Source organism: Centruroides sculpturatus, unplaced genomic scaffold, assembly GCF_000671375.1.
Source record: "Centruroides sculpturatus isolate CEXI.00-Female unplaced genomic scaffold, Cexi_2.0 scaffold17, whole genome shotgun sequence".
NCBI classification, from domain to species: domain Eukaryota; kingdom Metazoa; phylum Arthropoda; class Arachnida; order Scorpiones; family Buthidae; genus Centruroides; species Centruroides sculpturatus.
The window spans coordinates 959,150-979,269 of NW_019384462.1; the positions used below are offsets into that span (position 1 = coordinate 959,150).

General features: G+C 30.4%; 1 protein-coding gene across 3 annotated transcripts in view; it reads left to right on the forward strand.

Annotated features, from left to right (window-relative positions):
• The first annotated feature begins 2,736 nt into the window (after positions 1–2,736).
• Positions 2,737–20,120, forward strand: part of LOC111620891 (protein diaphanous-like) — a 29,847-nt gene continuing 12,463 nt past the window's right edge. For 2 of the 3 annotated variants that reach the window (XM_023362905.1, XM_023362906.1), the window contains exons 1-15: positions 2,737–2,865; positions 2,942–3,052; positions 3,138–3,262; positions 4,252–4,368; positions 4,526–4,644; positions 4,793–4,947; positions 5,037–5,507; positions 5,581–5,695; positions 5,931–6,020; positions 6,814–7,010; positions 7,089–7,175; positions 8,194–8,346; positions 13,892–14,021; positions 16,908–17,029; positions 18,575–18,739. In XM_023362905.1, coding sequence (XP_023218673.1) covers positions 3,023–3,052; positions 3,138–3,262; positions 4,252–4,368; positions 4,526–4,644; positions 4,793–4,947; positions 5,037–5,507; positions 5,581–5,695; positions 5,931–6,020; positions 6,814–7,010; positions 7,089–7,175; positions 8,194–8,346; positions 13,892–14,021; positions 16,908–17,029; positions 18,575–18,739 — 2,076 coding nt within the window. In that variant the 5' untranslated portion in view covers positions 2,737–2,865; positions 2,942–3,022. The remainder of the gene's footprint in view (positions 2,866–2,941; positions 3,053–3,137; positions 3,263–4,251; positions 4,369–4,525; positions 4,645–4,792; positions 4,948–5,036; positions 5,508–5,580; positions 5,696–5,930; positions 6,021–6,813; positions 7,011–7,088; positions 7,176–8,193; positions 8,347–13,891; positions 14,022–16,907; positions 17,030–18,574; positions 18,740–20,120) is intronic. The other variant, XM_023362907.1, reaches the window with a different exon arrangement.

Below are 20,120 nucleotides of genomic sequence, written 5' to 3' on the forward strand. Positions count from 1 at the left end.
TGGAACATTTTTTTAAAAAAACGTTTATGTTTGGCCTGAAGATCTGGCCGAAGGATCAAAAATGTTAGTCATGATCAAGATAATAAGCTACTGGAGAATTGTTTAGAAGGTATTACAAAGAAGGTTTGGGTTTTTGCATTCTGTGAGTAGAGTACATTTAGAAGAATTGGTAACGTAGCATTTTAATATGTTACCAAAGAACTTTGGTTGGTAACAGTAATTTGAATTTGACAAAATGTCATAGTACCAGATCTCAGCTGAAAGGAGAATGTAGAATAACCTACAAATTCAGTTTCTTAAACATTTTCATTATTTTCTTATTCAATGTGATCTTGCATTATTGCAGTCCAAGAAAAAACTGTTTTTTCTGGCCTCTTACTCTACAAGTATGTTGCTTGTATCCTCATATGGCTTCAAACTACTTCACCAAATTAATCATTTTTCCTTTTCCAGATTGCTGTGTTAATGGAATGAGAAAAATGTTTTTTGTTTAATCTTGACTGCTATTCAATAATGCAACACAACAAATTAAGACTTCATGTGCACAAACTAGATTCACTTGGCTACTAAATGACAATGATCACATATTTCTATCTTCTTGAAACACTGCAGTAGGAGACCTTACTTAGCAACCTGTAAACTAATTATCGTGCTATTTGCTATTTTGATTGATTTTGAGATGGAAAATTTAAATATTAGCGAATGGTTTATTTAAATTATGGGTGGATAAAAGGAAAAATTTTGTTATAAAGAACAGAAACATCACATATACAATAGAGCATCGATTATCCAACCCTCAATTAACCGTCACATCGGTTAACCGGCCGTTCTAGTCGGCAAATTCAAATGTCCGCTAGTAATGTGGCGCTACAATATTTGGATATCTCTTGGCTACTTTAATAGTATTTTTACGTGTTTTAGTGGCAACATGGCTCGACCATGAAAGGGAGTCAGTATTTAAACGAGGCTTAATTTTCTAATTTTTAACGATACAATAGCAACAATTATTATTTTAAAAAAGTTTTTGTTAGGCTTAACATCGATGAAAATTCAATGCAAAGTATGTTAATAGTGATATACTAATATACTAATTACATGAGATATACTAATATACTATACTAATAATGTATTTTTTCATATTTTTCAGTTATCCGACCAACCCCAGTCCCCAATTGAGTCGGATAATCTACTGTATAATATTAAAGTTTAAGTGTTTTGTAAATTTAAGGGTATTTAGACAATTGTAAACTTATTAAATTAATAAATTCAAATAATTTTTTAAAATTATTATNTTTACTTAAATGTCTCTTGAATTGATTCCGAATCGGATCTCATACGCGTGTTAATCCGCGTATAATAAGACTGATTAACTGGTGTCAAGGAATCCTGACGAACATCGGAACTTCGCCGTTCGGATCAATTTTGATAACGCTCTCCTATTAAAGCTAGAGAACTGGTCTTACCGACTAGTGCCCGTAAGTGGCGTAGATTGAGACCTACGTCCTTGGCTACTCTCACAATATCTCCAAATAAAGCAGTTTTTCTTGATGATGGATTTCTGAAAATTGATAGTTCAAATCTACTGCTTGATAATTGCATTACCAAATCTTTACAGGAATTTTTAATCTGGATTGTTTCAAGGATTTCTAAATAGCATTTGATTCGGCCATCCTACCATATTTTAAATCTTTTTATTAACCAAAATTATTTAATTCAAAATTCATCATTATTAAAATCCAAAAAATATTTAATCAGCAATTTTTTGGCAGTCATTCTAGCCATTCTTGGCTTACGGTTAGCCGAGAATAACTAGAATAAGACTGCCGAGTTCTGTCTGCTTTTGTGATTTATCGCATTATAATTTAATTAGTTTATTATTGATATTTATGTATAATATTTAATTAACTAAAATTTACTGCTGATATTTTAAAATAAGTTGATTTAATAAAAATATATATTCGAGAAAGCACAATAAAAAGAACTAGAATTTTGGAGGCTCGGGATCGGAAGCATAATATCCGATCAAAGTCTGGCCAACATATAAATAATGATACGTATGACAAGCATTAATTGCCAATTAACCTGTCGGTGATTAACTACTTAATTATTAATTAATCCATTAGTACTTAATTTAAAGTGTTTGCATGTTTAATTACAGATAAATAATTATTGCGTCTTGTTTAACCTATTAATGTTTTCCTTTATATTTTATTTTATAATTGAATGATGATACTCATTTATAATTACAAATTTTTGTTTCATAACAGTTTGAATTATCAAATAAGAAAATGTCTGGAAAAGAAAAGGATAAGAAGGCTAACATCGTAAGTTTAACACAAATAAATTTGGTATTGCTTCTAATAATATATGGTAGTCCAAAAATCAGTTAACTGAGATAATAATTTAAATATACATGGAAGCAGTTAAGCAAATAGTAATGTGTATCTGTTCCATACCTCAGTTTTAATCATTCTTAAGAAAAATATGTCTTTGTTAACTGGCTTTTGGGCCATCATGTGTATAAAATTTGAGTCAAATAATATTGAAGTTCAGATTAAAATGAAATCAATAATTTTATCTCAGTTTGAAATTCTTATAGCATTATTACTATTATATGTATGCTAATGAAATTATAATTTTGTTATAATATTATAATAAAATTATAATTGTTACTCATTCAATAAAGCATGTTATACAAATAGTACAATAATTTTCGAATTTTTATATTAAAATTATATTTTTATTTATTTCTGAAGTCACGAAAAAGTTTTAGAAGCCATTACGGTGAATGGCGAGTTGGTAGGAAAGGAAAGATTTGCTCCAATCATTCAGGGTCTTAGAGCCAAAGATAATGATGGATTAAGGGTAAAATTAATCTTCAAAGTGTTTCTTTAAAATTTAAAGAATTTATTTTTGATCAAAGGTGATTATTTTTGTTTAGGTTGCCTGTATACAACTTATTAATGCTCTCCTTAGTTCACCGGATGATTTAGATTTCAGATTACACTTAAGGAATGAATTCATGCGTTCCGGTCTTGCAGATGTCTTGGAGGTAATTGAAAAATTATGGCTATATAAATTTTTATTTTAACTTTTATCATTAATTTAGTTTTAATTGAATAAAATTTTACAAATAGAATTTTCAAGGCGAAGAAAGTAAGAATCAAGAATTAAGTATTCAGTTGAAAGTATTTCAAGATCATAAAGAAGAGGATTTTGATGAATTTTCTCAGAGATATGATAATGTTCGTCTAGAGTTTGAGTATCCTTTTTTATATAATAATAGTAATCAATCGTACAAAAATAATCACTTAATCATAGGGAATTTGCATTAATTTTCTTGTTTTATATACAGTCAAATCTCATTATAATACACTCCTTTATAGTGCCACCCTCATAAACTGTTAATAAGTAATTGCAAACAGACTTTACTAATAAAAATAAATAGGCTATTCAGCAGTGTCTGTAAATTACTAAATGCACAATTTTATGTTTAGAACAATATTGTCATTGCCAAATCACAAGATTACCAAACTCAAACTTGAGTAGACCATATTACTGTATATATAATTTTTATTATTTAACACCACACTTGAGCTAGTGTCAATTTCAGTGGAAAACATTGAGAATTGACTGTAGTTATTTTATAGATATGTATCTAAAATAAAACAAGCATATATAGTAGAGTCAAACTTTTGCTTTAGGTTTATTGCATGGTACAGGAATTCTTGCAGCACACTGCCTTTTAAGTAAGCTTCTGCACAGATATATATCTGCTAACACACATACACTTGTCAAAGAATTCCTATAAGCCATTTTTTTGTAATATTGTTACTTGTTTTCATTGATGCAGTTTCCATTTACTGCTCTGAATCTGCATTCCCATCATTTCTCTTTTATTTTAATGAACAAATAAGTCTGTGAGAACAAAATTGAGGGAATAAGGAGATTGAGAAAGTACTGTTATGATCTTTTAGGTCAGATATTTACCAATTGGGAATAACTGATGAAAGCAGTGACGATTGACATCACAAAAATCGGCTTCTGGTACTACTCTGATTCTCAATACTTTTAGCATCAAGACATAATGTAATAAATCAGTATTCTGCTTTGAAGCTTGATACATCTGTAGATACAAGTTCTGAGTCTGTAGCATGGGCATCCATTTTCAAATTTATGACATATTAAAATATTTTTTTTTTAATCTAATTATATTTACCAATGATTAAATTTCTCCTTAATTGCCAAAAGTGATCCCATCGAATGCTTCGAACTGATTAAACAGACCGTCATGGAGACTTCTGCAGAACCTTATTTTCTGTCTATTCTCCAACATCTTCTATGTATCAGAGATGATGTCACAGTGAGGTAATATTTCAAATTCAGAAAATTATTTAATTCAGAAATGTTTTAATGCTTTAAAATTAATTTTTATTAACTCAACTTAAAGATTTAAATCTATGATGCACTAACTGATTAAATTATTTTAATATTCTAAATTTCCATAGTTTCTGTTTTGTTTTAGGCCCGCCTACTACAAATTAATTGAAGAATGCATTTCGCAGATAGTTCTACATAAAAGTGGAGTAGATCCAGATTTCAGACATACAAAACGATTCAAAATAGATGTAGAACCTTTAATAGGTAATTAGATTGATTCATATATTTTAAAATCAATTTTAATTTTAAAAATTTGCTCATAATAATATTTTTTTGTTAATAAATTTGATAATTAATACGGGAATATTTATACAAAGTAAATTATAAAATAATAATTTTGTGACTTTTACAGAGAATTTAGTTGAGAAATCTAAACTAGAAGAAGTGCGGGCCACAGGTGAATTGACAAAAAAGTTGGAAGAGGCACTGACGGCCAAAGAGGAGTTCGAAGCCAAACTTGCTCAAGCTGAGATAAGGCTAAAAGAATATGAAACTGGAAAAATACCTGTACGTACTAAATAACTAAGTGCTAATTATTTGAATATACTCATATTTTATCTTTTGTTGCAAGATAATTAATAATTTTTAATCTAAAGGTGTCATCGTCTTTACCGGGATCCATCCCGCCTCCTCCACCTCCACCTCCGCCGCCTCCTTTTGGTGGAAGCGGAGCCATTCCTCCACCTCCTCCACCTCCGCCACCACTGTTTGGTGGACCTGGAGGCATTCCTCCTCCACCACCACTTCCCGGTTCTGGAATACCCCCGCCTCCACCTCCTCCTCCTGGAAGCGGAACCATTCCTCCACCTCCTCCACCTCCGCCACCACCGTTTGGTGGACCTGGAGGCATTCCTCCTCCACCACCACTTCCCGGTTCTGGAATACCCCCGCCTCCACCTCCTCCTCCTGGATCGGGATTTATTCCTCCTCCTCCACCACCTTTTCCCGGTGCACCCCTACCACCACCAATGCCGTCACTTTCCACAGAAAGGAAACTGCCTTACAACTTGCAACCCAAACAAAAATATGAATTAGATACCCAAATAAAGCGCATAAATTGGGATCCGGTATTACTTCATTTGTTCAATTCTGTTTTATTTATTAAGTCTAAAGCTAATATTTAGAAAATTTTACTGTCAGATTGATGTACAGAAGCTTACAGAGAAAGCATTTTGGGTGAAAGTCCAAGAAGAAAAATTAGCCAGTGAAGATATTTTTGATGAAATTTCATGTAGATTTTCTTCGGTTCCAAGAAGTAAGTTTTTATTTTATTGTGTGTGGTATTTTTTGATTTTATTTTGATTCTTCTTCTCCGGTTTTTTATTTTATTTTTTGAAATTCTATTAATTTTATGACCGATGATTTGAACTGATAATATTGACCAATTATCTTCTGTAAAATAAATTAAAAATTGCTATTTCGTATTAATTAATTATAAATGTCAAATTTAATTTTCTGAAATTAATGAATCTTTTATTCATATTTTTCAGTCAAAAATGATGAGAAACCAAAGGAGAAAAAAGTATCTAAAAAAATTAAGGAACTTAAAGTTCTTGATGCAAAATCCGCTCAGAACTTAAGTATGTGTTTTAATTAATAATTTTAATTTATTTAAATTATTGAATAATTTAAACCTGCTATTATTTTCCTTGAAATCTCTATTAAAAATACAGTAAATTCAAATATTTTTGTATAAAGTTGGGCAATTTGAAACTGTAAAAGATAAAGTAATGTGTAGTTAACTGATATCTGCATTTCACCAATTTCTTATTTATGAAATTGTCATATGTTTCAAGTTTTAGTAACATTTACTTCTAGACAGAGACAATGTTTAGCTATGTTTTTATGGTGATTAAGTGTAGAACATACACAAATTTATATTTAGTTTAAAAACTTGAAAGAAAATAAAGAAAAATAAATGTGTATTGTGAAAGATTATAGACTACTCTGTACACCAGAAATATACAATAAATTAGTAAGTTTTTTTTAGTAGGACAAATTTAAACTAGTTAAATTTCCTAGTGTTTAAATTTTAAAAATTGGACTACAGTGTAAAAACTGATACATAACAATATACTATATGAACCATAAACTAATTAGGCAATGTATGTATTTTACAGATGTCAATCTTCTCACATTTACATTTTATCTTCGTTATTATCATTAAAACTCTCACAATTTGACAATTAGCAACTTTGAATCAAAGATATTTGTTTCAAACATATCTTGTTTAAATTGTATTTTAGGGAAATTAAAATTTAATATTTATATAAGATATGAACTAATTTTACTGTCATAAATAATATCTGTAAAATATTTAGTGTGTGCTTTTTTATTTTATGAGGTTTAAAATCAATTTGTTTTTTCTTGTAGTGATATTGTTAGGTTCGGTCAAAATGTCATCAGAAGAAATGAAGGAATACATAATAACCATGAATGAAGAACACATCACTGAAGCCATGTTGCAGCAACTAATACGTTACATGCCAGAACCTGACCAGTTGAAAAAACTGGAAAAATTTGGGGACCAATTTAATGATCTGGCGGAGGCAGAACAGTTTGCCATTACGGTATTTTTTTAAAATTAATTGTCTGCTTTTTTGGCACAAAATTTCTTTACTGATGACATCTGTACAATTTTTCTGCAGCTTGGAAGCATAAAGAGATTGGTGCCGAGACTGAAATCTCTGAGTTTCAAATTAAAGTATTCTGAATTAGTACAAGATATCAAACCTGTGAGTATTTTAAAATAACAGTACATATTTTCATACCAGGTCTTTCAAAATTAATTCTACCATTTTAAATTACTGTAATTATTTTAATTGTTATCCAAGAAGCTTGCTATGTACATCAATTGATAGAGTAACTGTTCATTTACTATCTGCATTCAAACGTCTCATTGTCTGCTACCTCTAGGAAACACTAGAAATGAAAATGGTGACTCCATGAGAGAAGGCATTTTGTGTTTTATGAAGGTGAAAACCCATTCTATAAAGTCAGAATTACTCATCATTGTGCAATCTGTAGGAGCTGCAAACAGCTATAGAATCATGGCTGCTGTGTGGAGGAGGGACAACAGATATACTGTAGTGTAGAAAGAATTTGAGTATTGGTTGGACGTGTGCCATGTGGCACAAGGTATATGCATTGAGAAATTGTAATGGACAAATGTGAATTTTGGCTGTTTTCCAGTGTTTAATGTACATTAAGTAATTGTGTTTTAATAATTAAGATAATTACAATAATAGAATGGTAGCATTCTTTTTGGAAGACACTATATTAATTACAAAAATAAATTTCCTGATTTAGTTTACATAACAGTCAAATACACATATAAAAATTATTCACCATGCTTCTGTTATTTTGAAAATAAAATACAATCCAACTATTGCCGTTTGTTATCGGGCTAGATATTGGCTATCAAACTAATACATTATGAAACAATTATTAAATTTATTAAGAGATGGCACCTAACGTCTTCCTCTACTACCAAATTGTTTCATAAAGTATTAATTTGATAGCCAATATCTAGCCTGATAACATACAGCATTAGTTGGATTGTAGTTTATAATGTATCGGGATGTAATGTTTTTGAAAATAAAATAATTGCATACAAGTAATCAATTCAAATCAGAATTGATTTAGTGGCTTGAAATTAGAATAAAATTAAAACTTGTAAAATCTTTCAATCAGTCTTTATTTGAATAAACTAAGATGATGTACTTTCTCTTATGCAAAAATTTTTTATTTCAGGATGTGGTGGCTGCCACAGCTGCTTGTGAAGAAGTCAAAAACAGTAAAAAGTTCTCTAGAATTCTAGAATTGGTATTACTAATTGGAAATTATATGAATTCTGGATCTAGGAAAGGACAAGCTTTTGGCTTTCAGATAAATTTCCTTACAAAGGTAGGTGGTTCTTTTAATATTAATAAATAATTATTTGTTGGGATTTTTCTAGTCTACAAAATTTGAAGACTATAATTTTATTCTGTGATATGGAATGTAACGATATGTAATTTCATAAATTAATTATTTACAAATTAAAACAGAATCAGTTTTGGCAAAATTGATTATTAAGAACTTTGGTACAAACAAAATTAGTATTCCTTCTGTAAGAGTTGATATACAGTACATAAAATTTTATTTCATTGTAATTTTAAGAACTTTTTGCCAAATTTAATGTAATGTACACTGAAAATTTAACAAAATATTTACACAAACTTACAGTTTAGAAAGGTCAAGCTTGGAGTCCATCCATACACCTTTCTTTTTCTTAATATGAAATCACACAGTCCACACTTTCTTCTTTTCCTATTTGCTTTGGTAGATCACTTCTATGTTGAGAGATGCATTCTTTCATCTCTTTGTCTGGTCTTTTTTGACTCAGTAGATCCGGCCCTTTTAAATAGGCCCACAGTTTAGCACATAATTGTCCAGTTCCTTTATGTATCAGTGCATTCAGCCAATCACTATGCTTGGGAGCTACTATAAGGCTGTTTTGACCCAGACATTGTAAATATAGAGTGGTGGTTCCATTACATCTTTACAGTAGTGATTTCTGCAAGCAACTGGCCTGTCTGGTTTGAGTGGTGTTAGCTGACCAAGGTAATGGTGATATAGAGAAAGGCCATGGTTCTGAAGTTATCATTTTGTACTGCAAAATGTCAAATGCATACAATTGCAGGATATAAATTACAAAAATTTTTGCATCAAGTTGTCCGAATCTAATTGAAAATATCACAGCAATAAGCATCTTTTTTGTAATGTAAAAAAGGGCTGACGAATTTACAATTTAATAAAACATAACAGCGTTAGTCTCTGTTATGTTTTATTAAAGTAAAATTGGACATGACAAAAAAGTATGTCTTCACTTTTTGTCATGTCCAATCACCAGGAACAACTATCTTCCACTGCAGAGATGACCTTTCTTTAGAGGCTACACCTCTGCAAAAAAAATGCAAAACAGTCTAAAAGTTCACAGGTGACAATCCCAGGTGACATTTTAGACTGTTTTGCATTTTTTTGCAGAGGCGTAGCCTCTAAAGAAAGGTCATCTCTGCAGTGGAAGATAGTTGTTCCTGGTGATTGGACATGACAAAAAAAAATGAAGACATTTTTATTCTCTGTTATGTTTTATTAAATATTTTTTGTCACTTTCTTCACATTTTAAATACTTGAGCAAGTATTTATAAATTATCACTTCATAAAACCCAATTTTTGATTAAAGCCAGATGATCTGCCAAATTATCAAGCTATAATAAGGCTAAGTTAATAATTAGATACAACCTTTATAGTTATATCTAAATTAAATAATAGCTTTGGAAGCATAGATTGGACAGAAGACCAGATAGCAAAACTGGCAATGCATCTGCACAGTAAGTGGAAGTTGTGGGTTCAAGTCCCAGTCTGGACTGATTCTTTTCATCCAGAAATTCTAAATTAAAATTAATTTATTATAATTATTACTGTATTTTTGCAGAATGACCAATATGATGTATAAAAACAGGAGACCAGCATGCCGGTTAACCTGTGACGAAAATATAAAATTAATCAGATCTAACAAAACTAGTTGTTAATTAAACATTAAAGAAAACATATTTCCAAGTACAATAAAATAACATTCTAATTTGACTGACTTAAAATCAGGAAGAGCGTTTTTGTTTACAAGACAATAAAACAATTAACGACTTGTTGTTGTTGTAGATCAGTCTGTGGGCTACTCCAATCTTAAAAATAACATCTTTCTCTCAAATTTCACACAAAGCAGATGTTAATTTGTATAAGCTGAGATAATTTATTTTATTTTTTAATTTATATTGAGTTTCTTAAATTTAATATGTTTATTTTTGTGTATTTGAATAAAATAGGCATAAGAAAAAGCATTTTCAGAATTCCATGGATATTTTACTTGGTTAGACAAAATGAAGAAATTAAACATAATAGTCATAGTTTTTGATGTAATTCTGACAGTTTCACAGTTTTAGAATAAAAACTTGTTCATTTTTATGTGATGTAACTCATTTGTTTTTTTTAATGTGCTCTCTAGAGAGGGAGCTATAACCTCGCTTAAACTGGCATGCCAGCTTTTACTATGCAGAAATATCTGATTTCCTGGTCTCCCCGGAAGACCAGCATGCCGGTCATTCCACAAAAATACAGTAAATTTATCACTAGAATGTGGCTTAATTACCAACCTGTATACAAATTACAAGTAATTAGTATCTGATTATTAATTTGGTCTTATTATAGTCCAATAATTTGGAAGATTGACTGGCTTTGAGCAAATATATTTTTATGTGAGACTTTTTTTGACTATAATTTCTCATTTAATTATAATATGCATAATAATAAATTATATTAAGAAAATATGGAGAATTTGTTTTTTATTTAGTGTTTTTGTCATAAAATTACAAACTATTAATTTAATAGGTTATTTTTTAATATTGAGAAATTGGTGACATTGTTATTTTATATTTTAACAAGCAATCATTTAAATTAGATTAAATTTTTTTTAATTAATTATAATAAAGATAAAATAGGGAGTCTCCATTATGGCCTACCAAATTTGGACCATTATTTTGACCATCACCAATTTTTTCCAAGAAATGACTAAACTCTCACCTGGAGTCTACATTCATGGTGGCCAAACTTAGTTATAAAGATGTTTATATGTACCAAAGTTTTATTCTTCAAATAACAATATTTAAAGAAATTAAAGAGATATGCTTTAATTAGAATAAATGTAAAAAAGCTGATTGGAAAAAAAGGATAATTGGGCAATAAACCAATAGAATGATTGAAAAAGACAGGTGATAAATCAAAATTGCATGATACATTATATGCCAGATGATTTCGCCTTACATGCCACAGGTTTGCCACCCATTCTAGAACCTCACTGCAGCTGCCATGTTTATGTCTGTTTATACATAACCATTGTATAAAATACCAGTTTCAGTAGAGAATATGGCTCTTGTATTTCTGGGCCCTTAGTCTCAAGTTTTTCATGTTACAACTCCCAATGTGTTGAAGGTGTCACATGGTGCCATCTCACACTCTGACGTCAAATCGGTAGTCTCCAGTTATAACTCACGTGCTTTCCCATCTCACCATGCAAGTTGCTACTCACGTTGAGTTGAGCATGCGAAATCGCTATACGAAAGTGAAAATGGCTGAGAGATACGCTGTTCTGATTGCAATCGAAGCGTTAGAAAGAGCCAAAAGAGTTGTTTAAGAAAACAACAAATTTTTTGAACTTGAGTAGATGCCATTTCTTTTCGTGTCAAGTCAACACTAATTAAAAAAATTTTAATTCATAATTGATAAAATTATACAGCAAATTTTTCTAAAAATAAAAAGAAGTATCTAATTCATGGAAAAAGAGAATTAAAATGATAGTAAATTATATGTATAAATTATTAAGAGCATAGACACTATATTAAGATTATTTATTATTCCGAACTATTAAGTTCTGATTAATAAATAACCATAATAAACAAAACAATTTAAGAAATAGATCGATCAAGGAAGAAAACTATATAAAAAAAAGGATTAAATTAAAATACTTTTTCTATTACACAACGGATTTTTTAGCTTCAATATACAATTAATTTTTCAGCTAATTCTTCCACAAGTCGAATTGTATTTTTTCTTGTAAATTTGTTGTCGAATTTTCCACTGTCATTTTCTTATTATTTTCTATATATGTTACTAATATTTTTTTTTTGTTCTTTTTGTTTATTTTTTAAAATAAAACATTGGAGGTTTCCATTTTGTTTATTGCTATAAGACAAAACTTTTAACTATAACACGTGTAAACTAATTCACGTTGATTTGTTTACAACTTGTGTTACAGTTAAGTTGATTGATCGAATGATTATAGTTGCAAACTTGGATGCATTGTAAATAATCCCATCATGCTTAACGACACGTAAACAAGTGAATATGACCTACTTCCGCTCGCCTTTCGAGTTCGCTCGATGGGTCTAACTCGAGACTACCGATTATGCGAGTCATAGTAACACGAGTGAGTTCAATGACGTTAATTTGAGGACAACGCGAAAAACTCGAGACTAAGGGCCCTGGTAGGAAATATATGGCTCCTGTCTCTATAAGTTTAGTCCTATGCTAGGTGATAGCTTAGTCATTTCTTGGACAAAAAAAATTGAAGTTGGTCAAAATCGTAGTCCATATTTAATGGGCTTAATGGAGCCTCCTACCTTACACAAAATTTTATAATAAGTAACTCTTTATCATTTGTTGTTTTAATAATTAAAATTAGTTAATTTGATATTGAAAGAGATGTAAATTAAATATGTGTGAACAGGATGGCCTCCTCTGGTCAGATCTGACACCACCTATGATTTTTCGGCTCATGGGAACCTTCAAATTGCATGAGCAGCCATGTATGCAAGACTTTTATGGAATAATGGATGAAGGAGGGAAATTTTAGAGAGGCAGGAAGCCCAAAAGTAATGCAGTCCACTATGCATGTAATCGTTAAACAAGAAATATTTATTTTTTAAGTTTATAAAAAAAATTTACAAAGGGACTAGAATTAGTGGGAGAGTCTAATCCTAAAAATATGCCAAAGAGAGAGAGAGAGAGAGAGAGAGTTTACAGTTGCATATATGTGTTGATAAATACACAAATCAAAAGGTTCAATTGGACATCCGAATTGTGGATTGAAGGCTTGGGGATGATGAGTCTTCTAAATAGTCCTCAATAATAAAGTTGGATGGCCTAGGTTCTGTAAAAATATTAGGGTTTCGAGAAGATCAGTGGAGTATGGCAGGATGAGCACACCTTTTGATCTTCTTTCCCCGCTATTTTTATTTGGGGTTATCTCCCTGCTATTTAGATGACCATATTTGGTAAGGTCATGGAGCTGGTTGTTAGTCCATTCCCCGATTTTTGATGAGACTTCCTCCGACAAATAGTTTTTGTTTCTTTTTAATGTGTCACCCATGAAGGAAGTGTTATTGGTTAAAATTAATTACTTCTCCCTATGAGTTTTTTGAATGCAAATTAAATAAGACTAAGATCGTCAAAATTATAAAAACTAGATTGGATTCTCACGTATGCATTTAATAAATGTAGAATTCTTATCTAACAGTTTAATTTATTTTGTAGCAATTCATTACTGCATTTGATACAATGTGTAATTATATTTGCTTAAAATAGTATTTTTTTTTTAGTTAACTCCAAATTACTTTAATTATGTTTTATTATAAGTGAATTCTTCTTTATTAAAAGACACTGTCGTTCATTAATTTCGATTAAAAGTATGTAATAAAAATATATATATTGTAAAACAATTAAAGGCAACAGTTGTACAAAAATTTACATATATAATTGATTTTTCATACATTAATTGTTAGTGCTTAGTGTACTTAGTGTTGAACAGTTCTGACTGTTCTAAGGACATAATTTAATTAACTCTTATCGTTTCTAGATAAAAAATACGAAGGCGTCGGATGGGAAGACCACCCTGATGCACTTCCTGGCCCAGATCGTGGAAAACAAATATCCCGACATACTTAATTTCTCGGAAGAGCTGATACACGTCGACCACGCAGCCAGAGGTGATTAGAATGCTCCTAATTTGCCTATTATGGTTATAATTAATTTCATTAATAGAAATATTTTGATTTACTCTAAGAAAGTATTCTTGATAGAATAATTAAAAAATTTAATATTTAAATGCATACATCTTCGAAGACGCACTTGATGCCGAGCCACGTGATAAAATTAATCCAAAGACTATCTTTTGGCATTAATTAGCTTTATTCATACAAAAATACTTTAGCATTATCAACGATGTGTAATTGTCTTCTGGCAGGAAATTAGAAATTAGAACAAGAAATTTGAACTTTAAAGAAAATGCATATTTTTGTCTAAAGGAAGTTAATCAATGCCAAAAGACGTCTTTACATTCACTTTATTGAATGTGTACTTTTTCTTTCATAAAATTTGAATTCATCAAGAAGAGCTTGGGAGGCAAGACGATGCAATTCTGAGATGTACTAAATTGATGTTGGTTAAATTACTTTTTAAATAGTTCTCTGCTGTCTGTTCAATATACTTGTACAACTCTATGCAGATGTTGTAATTGTATATATTGTATATCTCCAATTATTTTTACCAAGGCAAAGAAGTTAAGGTGTCATAACAAACATAATTTAAATTGAATCATTATAGGAGGTCTACCTGAAAAATTCCCAATTTTTTAAATTAACATGCCAACAGGTGCCATTGAGTGGACGACGATTATGTTGATTTTTAGTTGTAATAGAACACATATTTACGTAAAGCGAACAAGAACTGTTGTTGCTGTATAATTATGGAAATTTTACCAACTTTATGATCGTTAAAACATATTTGGTTATTATTTTAAATGTTTTGTTAGTAGGACTGCCAGATTTTGTGTGCCATTTAAATTGTTTTTTGTCTTGTACCATAATAATATTTAAGGGAATACAGTGGTGCCTCGAATAACGGACGCTGCGAACAACGGACTTTCCGTTTGACAGTTACATGAGGCGAACAAGTGCAAATGATGTTTTCACTCTTTTGCCGTTGCCAATGACAATCTGCTATTTTTATAATATATTAGCGTTATTAGAATATATTATTAGTATATCTAAAGTACAGAGCTCCTGTTGGGATTCGGCTTGCTCCCTTGTTTATTACCTATATCACCTCAGTGCAGTGTATTTACATTTATTCAAGTGTTGTGCAAATCATGACTTCTAAAAAAACAAAGGTGATTTCAATTTTAATAAAGCAAGAAATCATCAGAAGGAGTGAAAGTTCACAAAAACTTTCTTGTCGAATGGGGAGAGGTTCAGGAGTTTACCAACACTCATTATCCAGAGCTGAGGCCAACAGGATCAATGATCTCTACCCCATCATTTCCAACAGGTGTTCAAGAAGAGAGAGAAACAGACCACCTTGGACATGTTTTTCAATAAACCAGCAGGCAAAAAACAAAGGATGGAACAAGAGGAGTTGAACCTGCAAGCTCCAGTAGCCTCTCCTGAATCTGACTCTGATTAAAAAACAATAAAAAGAGACCTGCTGTAATATGTAACAAGTCTTATATCTGTATGAATGTGTGAAGAAAGTGTTCCTCCACCTCCTCCTCACAACATCTGACTACCCGGCATAATTGGTGACTGCTCCATTTTCATTTTTTTATGGTACGGAACGAATTATATGTTTTAACATGTATTTCTATAGGAAAATGTGTTTCGTATAATGGACTTTTCACTTAATGGACATGCACCTGGAATACGTTACACGAGGCACCACTGTATAATCAAATGGGCCATTTTATTAGTTCATTATAATATGTTAAGAACTTTTGAGATGGTTTTCATTGTTAATTTTGAAATTTGTTTGTTTTTGATACGATCGTAGTTATTGTCTGGTAAATCCTCAATTTAACAACTTATTTGGAGTGATCTCTGTTATTTTGAGTTGTTCATTAGCTCAAATAGACAGTATTGGACAGCTGGAAAATTCTGCACTAGTGCCATTTCTGCCAGTTTTAGTTTTGTATGCATTTTCAGGAACATGTTATGTCCAAAAAAATTACGATAAATAAAAATTACTTATTCGTGGCATTACAGATAATTTAAGTGATTTTAAAGTGTGTTTCATTATGGAAATTAATGAAGATATACCAACTTGGAAGCGTGAAATTTTTCCATTTAACTTGGCAGTCTATCGAATCAAAGACTTTTCAAGGATTTTATATTGCCATTACTATTATTAATCATTGATTTTTGTTGAAATTTTTTTCAGAAATTTAAACCGAAATGAATTTTTTTTAAGTATTGTTTATTTTGTAGTGAAAATATAAATTATAAAATTGTAAATGCTCTTATTGTGAAGAGTTAAAAATGAATAACGTGGCTTCCGGTTTTTACCAAAAGTTAGTATATAGTTAGTCGGGGCCTCTTGCCCCTAATCTTTCCATGTTTGGTCTTAGCTTTTGTCTATCTAACTGTTCTTGAGATTAAGGAAAGACAGACAGCCATGTGGACAACAATGAAAATTTATAGGTCTACAATTTTTTTAAATTGCAGCCCAACCAGAAAATTTTTTGTGCATTTTAGTGAGCGCACTGTTTTCAATTTGTAGCTGTTTTCGTGCCAGTTATTTACATGTAGAGTCTCTATAATATTTACAATAAGCTTAAGTTGAGATGTTCTTTTGCACATTCCTGATTGTTGTATAACAATGGTAGTTTTCAATGCATGATTCTTGAATACTATTTATTATTTTAACAGATATTTTGGTGATTTTAAAGCTTTGTTATATAGAAATTCTACTGTACACTTATGTTAATAATTGTAATTTAAACACATTTAACATTATTCGATTAATTGTTAGTCATAAAAGTAATATTTTGTCTTGTTCTTTGTACATGTATATAATTTTTTGTTTTTTCTTTTGAATTTCAGTTTCTCCCAATCAGCTGCAGACAAATCTCAACCACATTAAAAAGTCGATCAGGGAACTCGATACCGATTTGAAAAACTTCCGTCCGCAGAGTGAAAACGATAAATTTAGCGAAGTCATGACTGTATCCTTTATGCTAATGTTGTTGCTTAATGATCAATGTCAAATTCACTTCACTGCCTGCAAGCGATGGGGATAAATGCTTCAATCTTTCATTGCTTTTCCACGATGGCTAATTTTGTTGTATGTATGACTAAATGTCAATGAGTCTATCCTTAACAGACAAAATTATGACCTGGTGTTTGGTAAGTTGGTGCTTTTACGTTAACAGATTGATGTACATGGTGCTCAAAAGTTAATCGGCAAATATAAAAACTGGCATAATAAATAAATTTGCCAATTTTGTATATCAAATAAGTGATAGAGAAATGAAAATAAGGTATTTTATATAATAATCTGTATTAAGTTTTAAACCTGTAAATATAATTTACATTAACACAATAGTTCTGACTGGTTTAAAACAAAATAGCAGTTTTCTTGTGTACAGTAAAATTTACATTCTAAGAGGCTTATACCAAATATTTGAGCAGTGATTCAGAGAAATGAGATAGATAGCAATTGGGAGGATTGAGGTAAGTCAAAGTCTGAGTTAACTGAGTGGCTAAATGTTAATCATTCTATTGTAAACTATTTTTGGAGTTGTTTTCAAATGAGTCAAAGCCTCTCCAGAAGAATTTGAGGGCTGTATTGACAAGAAAGGATCATAACTTGCTCTTAAAGGCAAGATGTCAATGTAGAAGCTATTGTTGAGCTTTGTTACATCCACTCCCCCAGCAAACAGTGTTTAGAAAGCTTCTTCAAGTTACCTTTACACGAGTCAACTAGTCATTTGTGTCTTTTCTGTATCCTTCCAAAACAAAAAGCCAATAAGTTTGGTATCAAGACTATTGTGATTGGTCGAGATAATGTTTCCTTTGTTTCGGGAAGGATTTTAATAGATATCAGGCATCATTACTAGAACCCGAATTCCTGCATTTATCTATTTTTTGTAGCAAATTGGTAGCAAATTTTTTGTAAATTTGCTAAATTTACAAATTTTTTACAAATTTACAAATTTTTTGTAAATTTTTTGTAGCAAATTGGTAGCAAATTTTTTGTAGCAAATATTGCATCATGACTCGTTGCTGTCATGATGCAATATTAATAGACTACCAATCTTGCATTTGAATCAATATCTCAAAAGTAAAACTACTTTTTATGGATTGGCATTTCATCTGACATATCCTTCAAAATTTTATTTACAGCCGTATTTGCAGCTTGTTGAGTTTGTATTGCTGTCTGGAATAATTGCGAGCTTTATTGAGAGTATTTTATTGTTAAATTTGTGTGTGCCACTTGGATATAATTTGCATTAATGCAATACATTCTAATGCATTTAACATGTAAATTCTATTAAAATTTATTAAAGGATTATGCATTTCTTGTTTAGTAACTTGAGCATTGATGTACTGTACATTGAAGTTTTATTACATCCAAGTTTCATTTCAATAATGATAAATATCATTTTGTTAAGAACATCCAAAGACAAATTTGAAAGTTGTCAAGATTGTGTAATCTGATTTTATTGGTTGTGTAAATTTCAGAATAGTTTGTCCTTAGCGAGTCTCAGTCTTTTGTTTCCCAGGCATCAACACAGTATGAAGTCTTGCAAAATATGTTTAAGAAGATGGAAAAATTATACGAGGAACTGGCAGAATTCTTTGTGTTCGATACTAAGAAGTATTCACTGGATGATTTCTTTGGCGACATCAAAACTTTCAAAGACACTTTTCAGGTAATATAATTTGGTTGGACATACAATCTCTGCGAAACTACTGGTATAAATCAATATAATTAACCTCAACTAGACGTAAATACCAATAAACAGAATAAAACATTTGTTTTTGCTTTATTTCTTTTAATTTTATTGGTTTATTGGTATTTACATCTAGTTGAGGTTAATTACACTTTATTATACATTTTTCTATACTTGTTTTAATATTATTTTGTCTAAACAATTTTGAAATCATTTTATCAGAATTAACTTTTATAATAGATCTTTGAATGTATATTCTTCAATCTGATTTATTCAAGGTATTGTAATAAAGTACAATAGAGTGTCGTTTATTCAAAAGCCAATCAACTGAAAGCGTTCTAGTTGGACTGTGTCGTGCTGAATCGAATGTTTTAGATTAACTTCTAAAGTTTTTTTTTTTTTTTGTTTTTATATTTTTCAATATATTTATTTTGTTTGTATAAAATAAAGAAATAATTTTTAACAATACAATAGCCACGATTATTATTTAAAAAAATTTACGTTAAGCTTGCGAAAATTGACAAAAATGCAACACGAAATGACAAGCAATGGAGAAAAATTTTGGTACATAATCGGTTATCCGAAAAATAAGTTATCCAGTCACCCCATATTAAACAACCCAGTCCCCAATTGATTTGGATAAACGACACTCTACTGTACACTTATATATACTGTAAGCAAATAAAACTGAAGTAGAACATAAAGTTTAAAGCAATACAGTATCTTCCGAAATGAATGCTACCATTTTAAATTACTGTAATTATGTTAATTATTATATTAGAAATATGCAACATATACAAATCAATAGAGTAACCATTTGAGTTTCTTCCGTCTGCACTCAAATATCTTGTCATTTACTTACTACCTCTAGTAAGTACCATGAATAAAAATGGTGACTCCACAACAGATGAGGTGTTTTGTGTTCTGCATTTCACAAAGTTCAATGAATCATTTGTCATTGTGCAATATGAGTAATCTACAGGAGCCATAGAATTATGGCTGCTGTGAGGAATGACAATGGATATGCATAGCAAGCATAGGAAGAATTTGAGTATCAGTCAGATGTGTGCCGTTTGACACGAGGTACACATATTGAGAAATTATAATGTCAGATGTAAAAATTGGAAAGTTTTCCCATGTTTTAATGTACATCACAACATTCTTGGATAATAATTAACATAATTACAAATAATTTAAGATGGTAGAATTCTTTTTGGAAGACCCTGTATTACGAAAACATGCGTTCAATGCCATATCCTTATCTGATACATTGGGCATCAAAATTAGTTACACAACAAACAAAAGATATAGATTTGGTTTAGCATAAAAAAAATTTTCATTCTTTTTAACTTTGTTTATC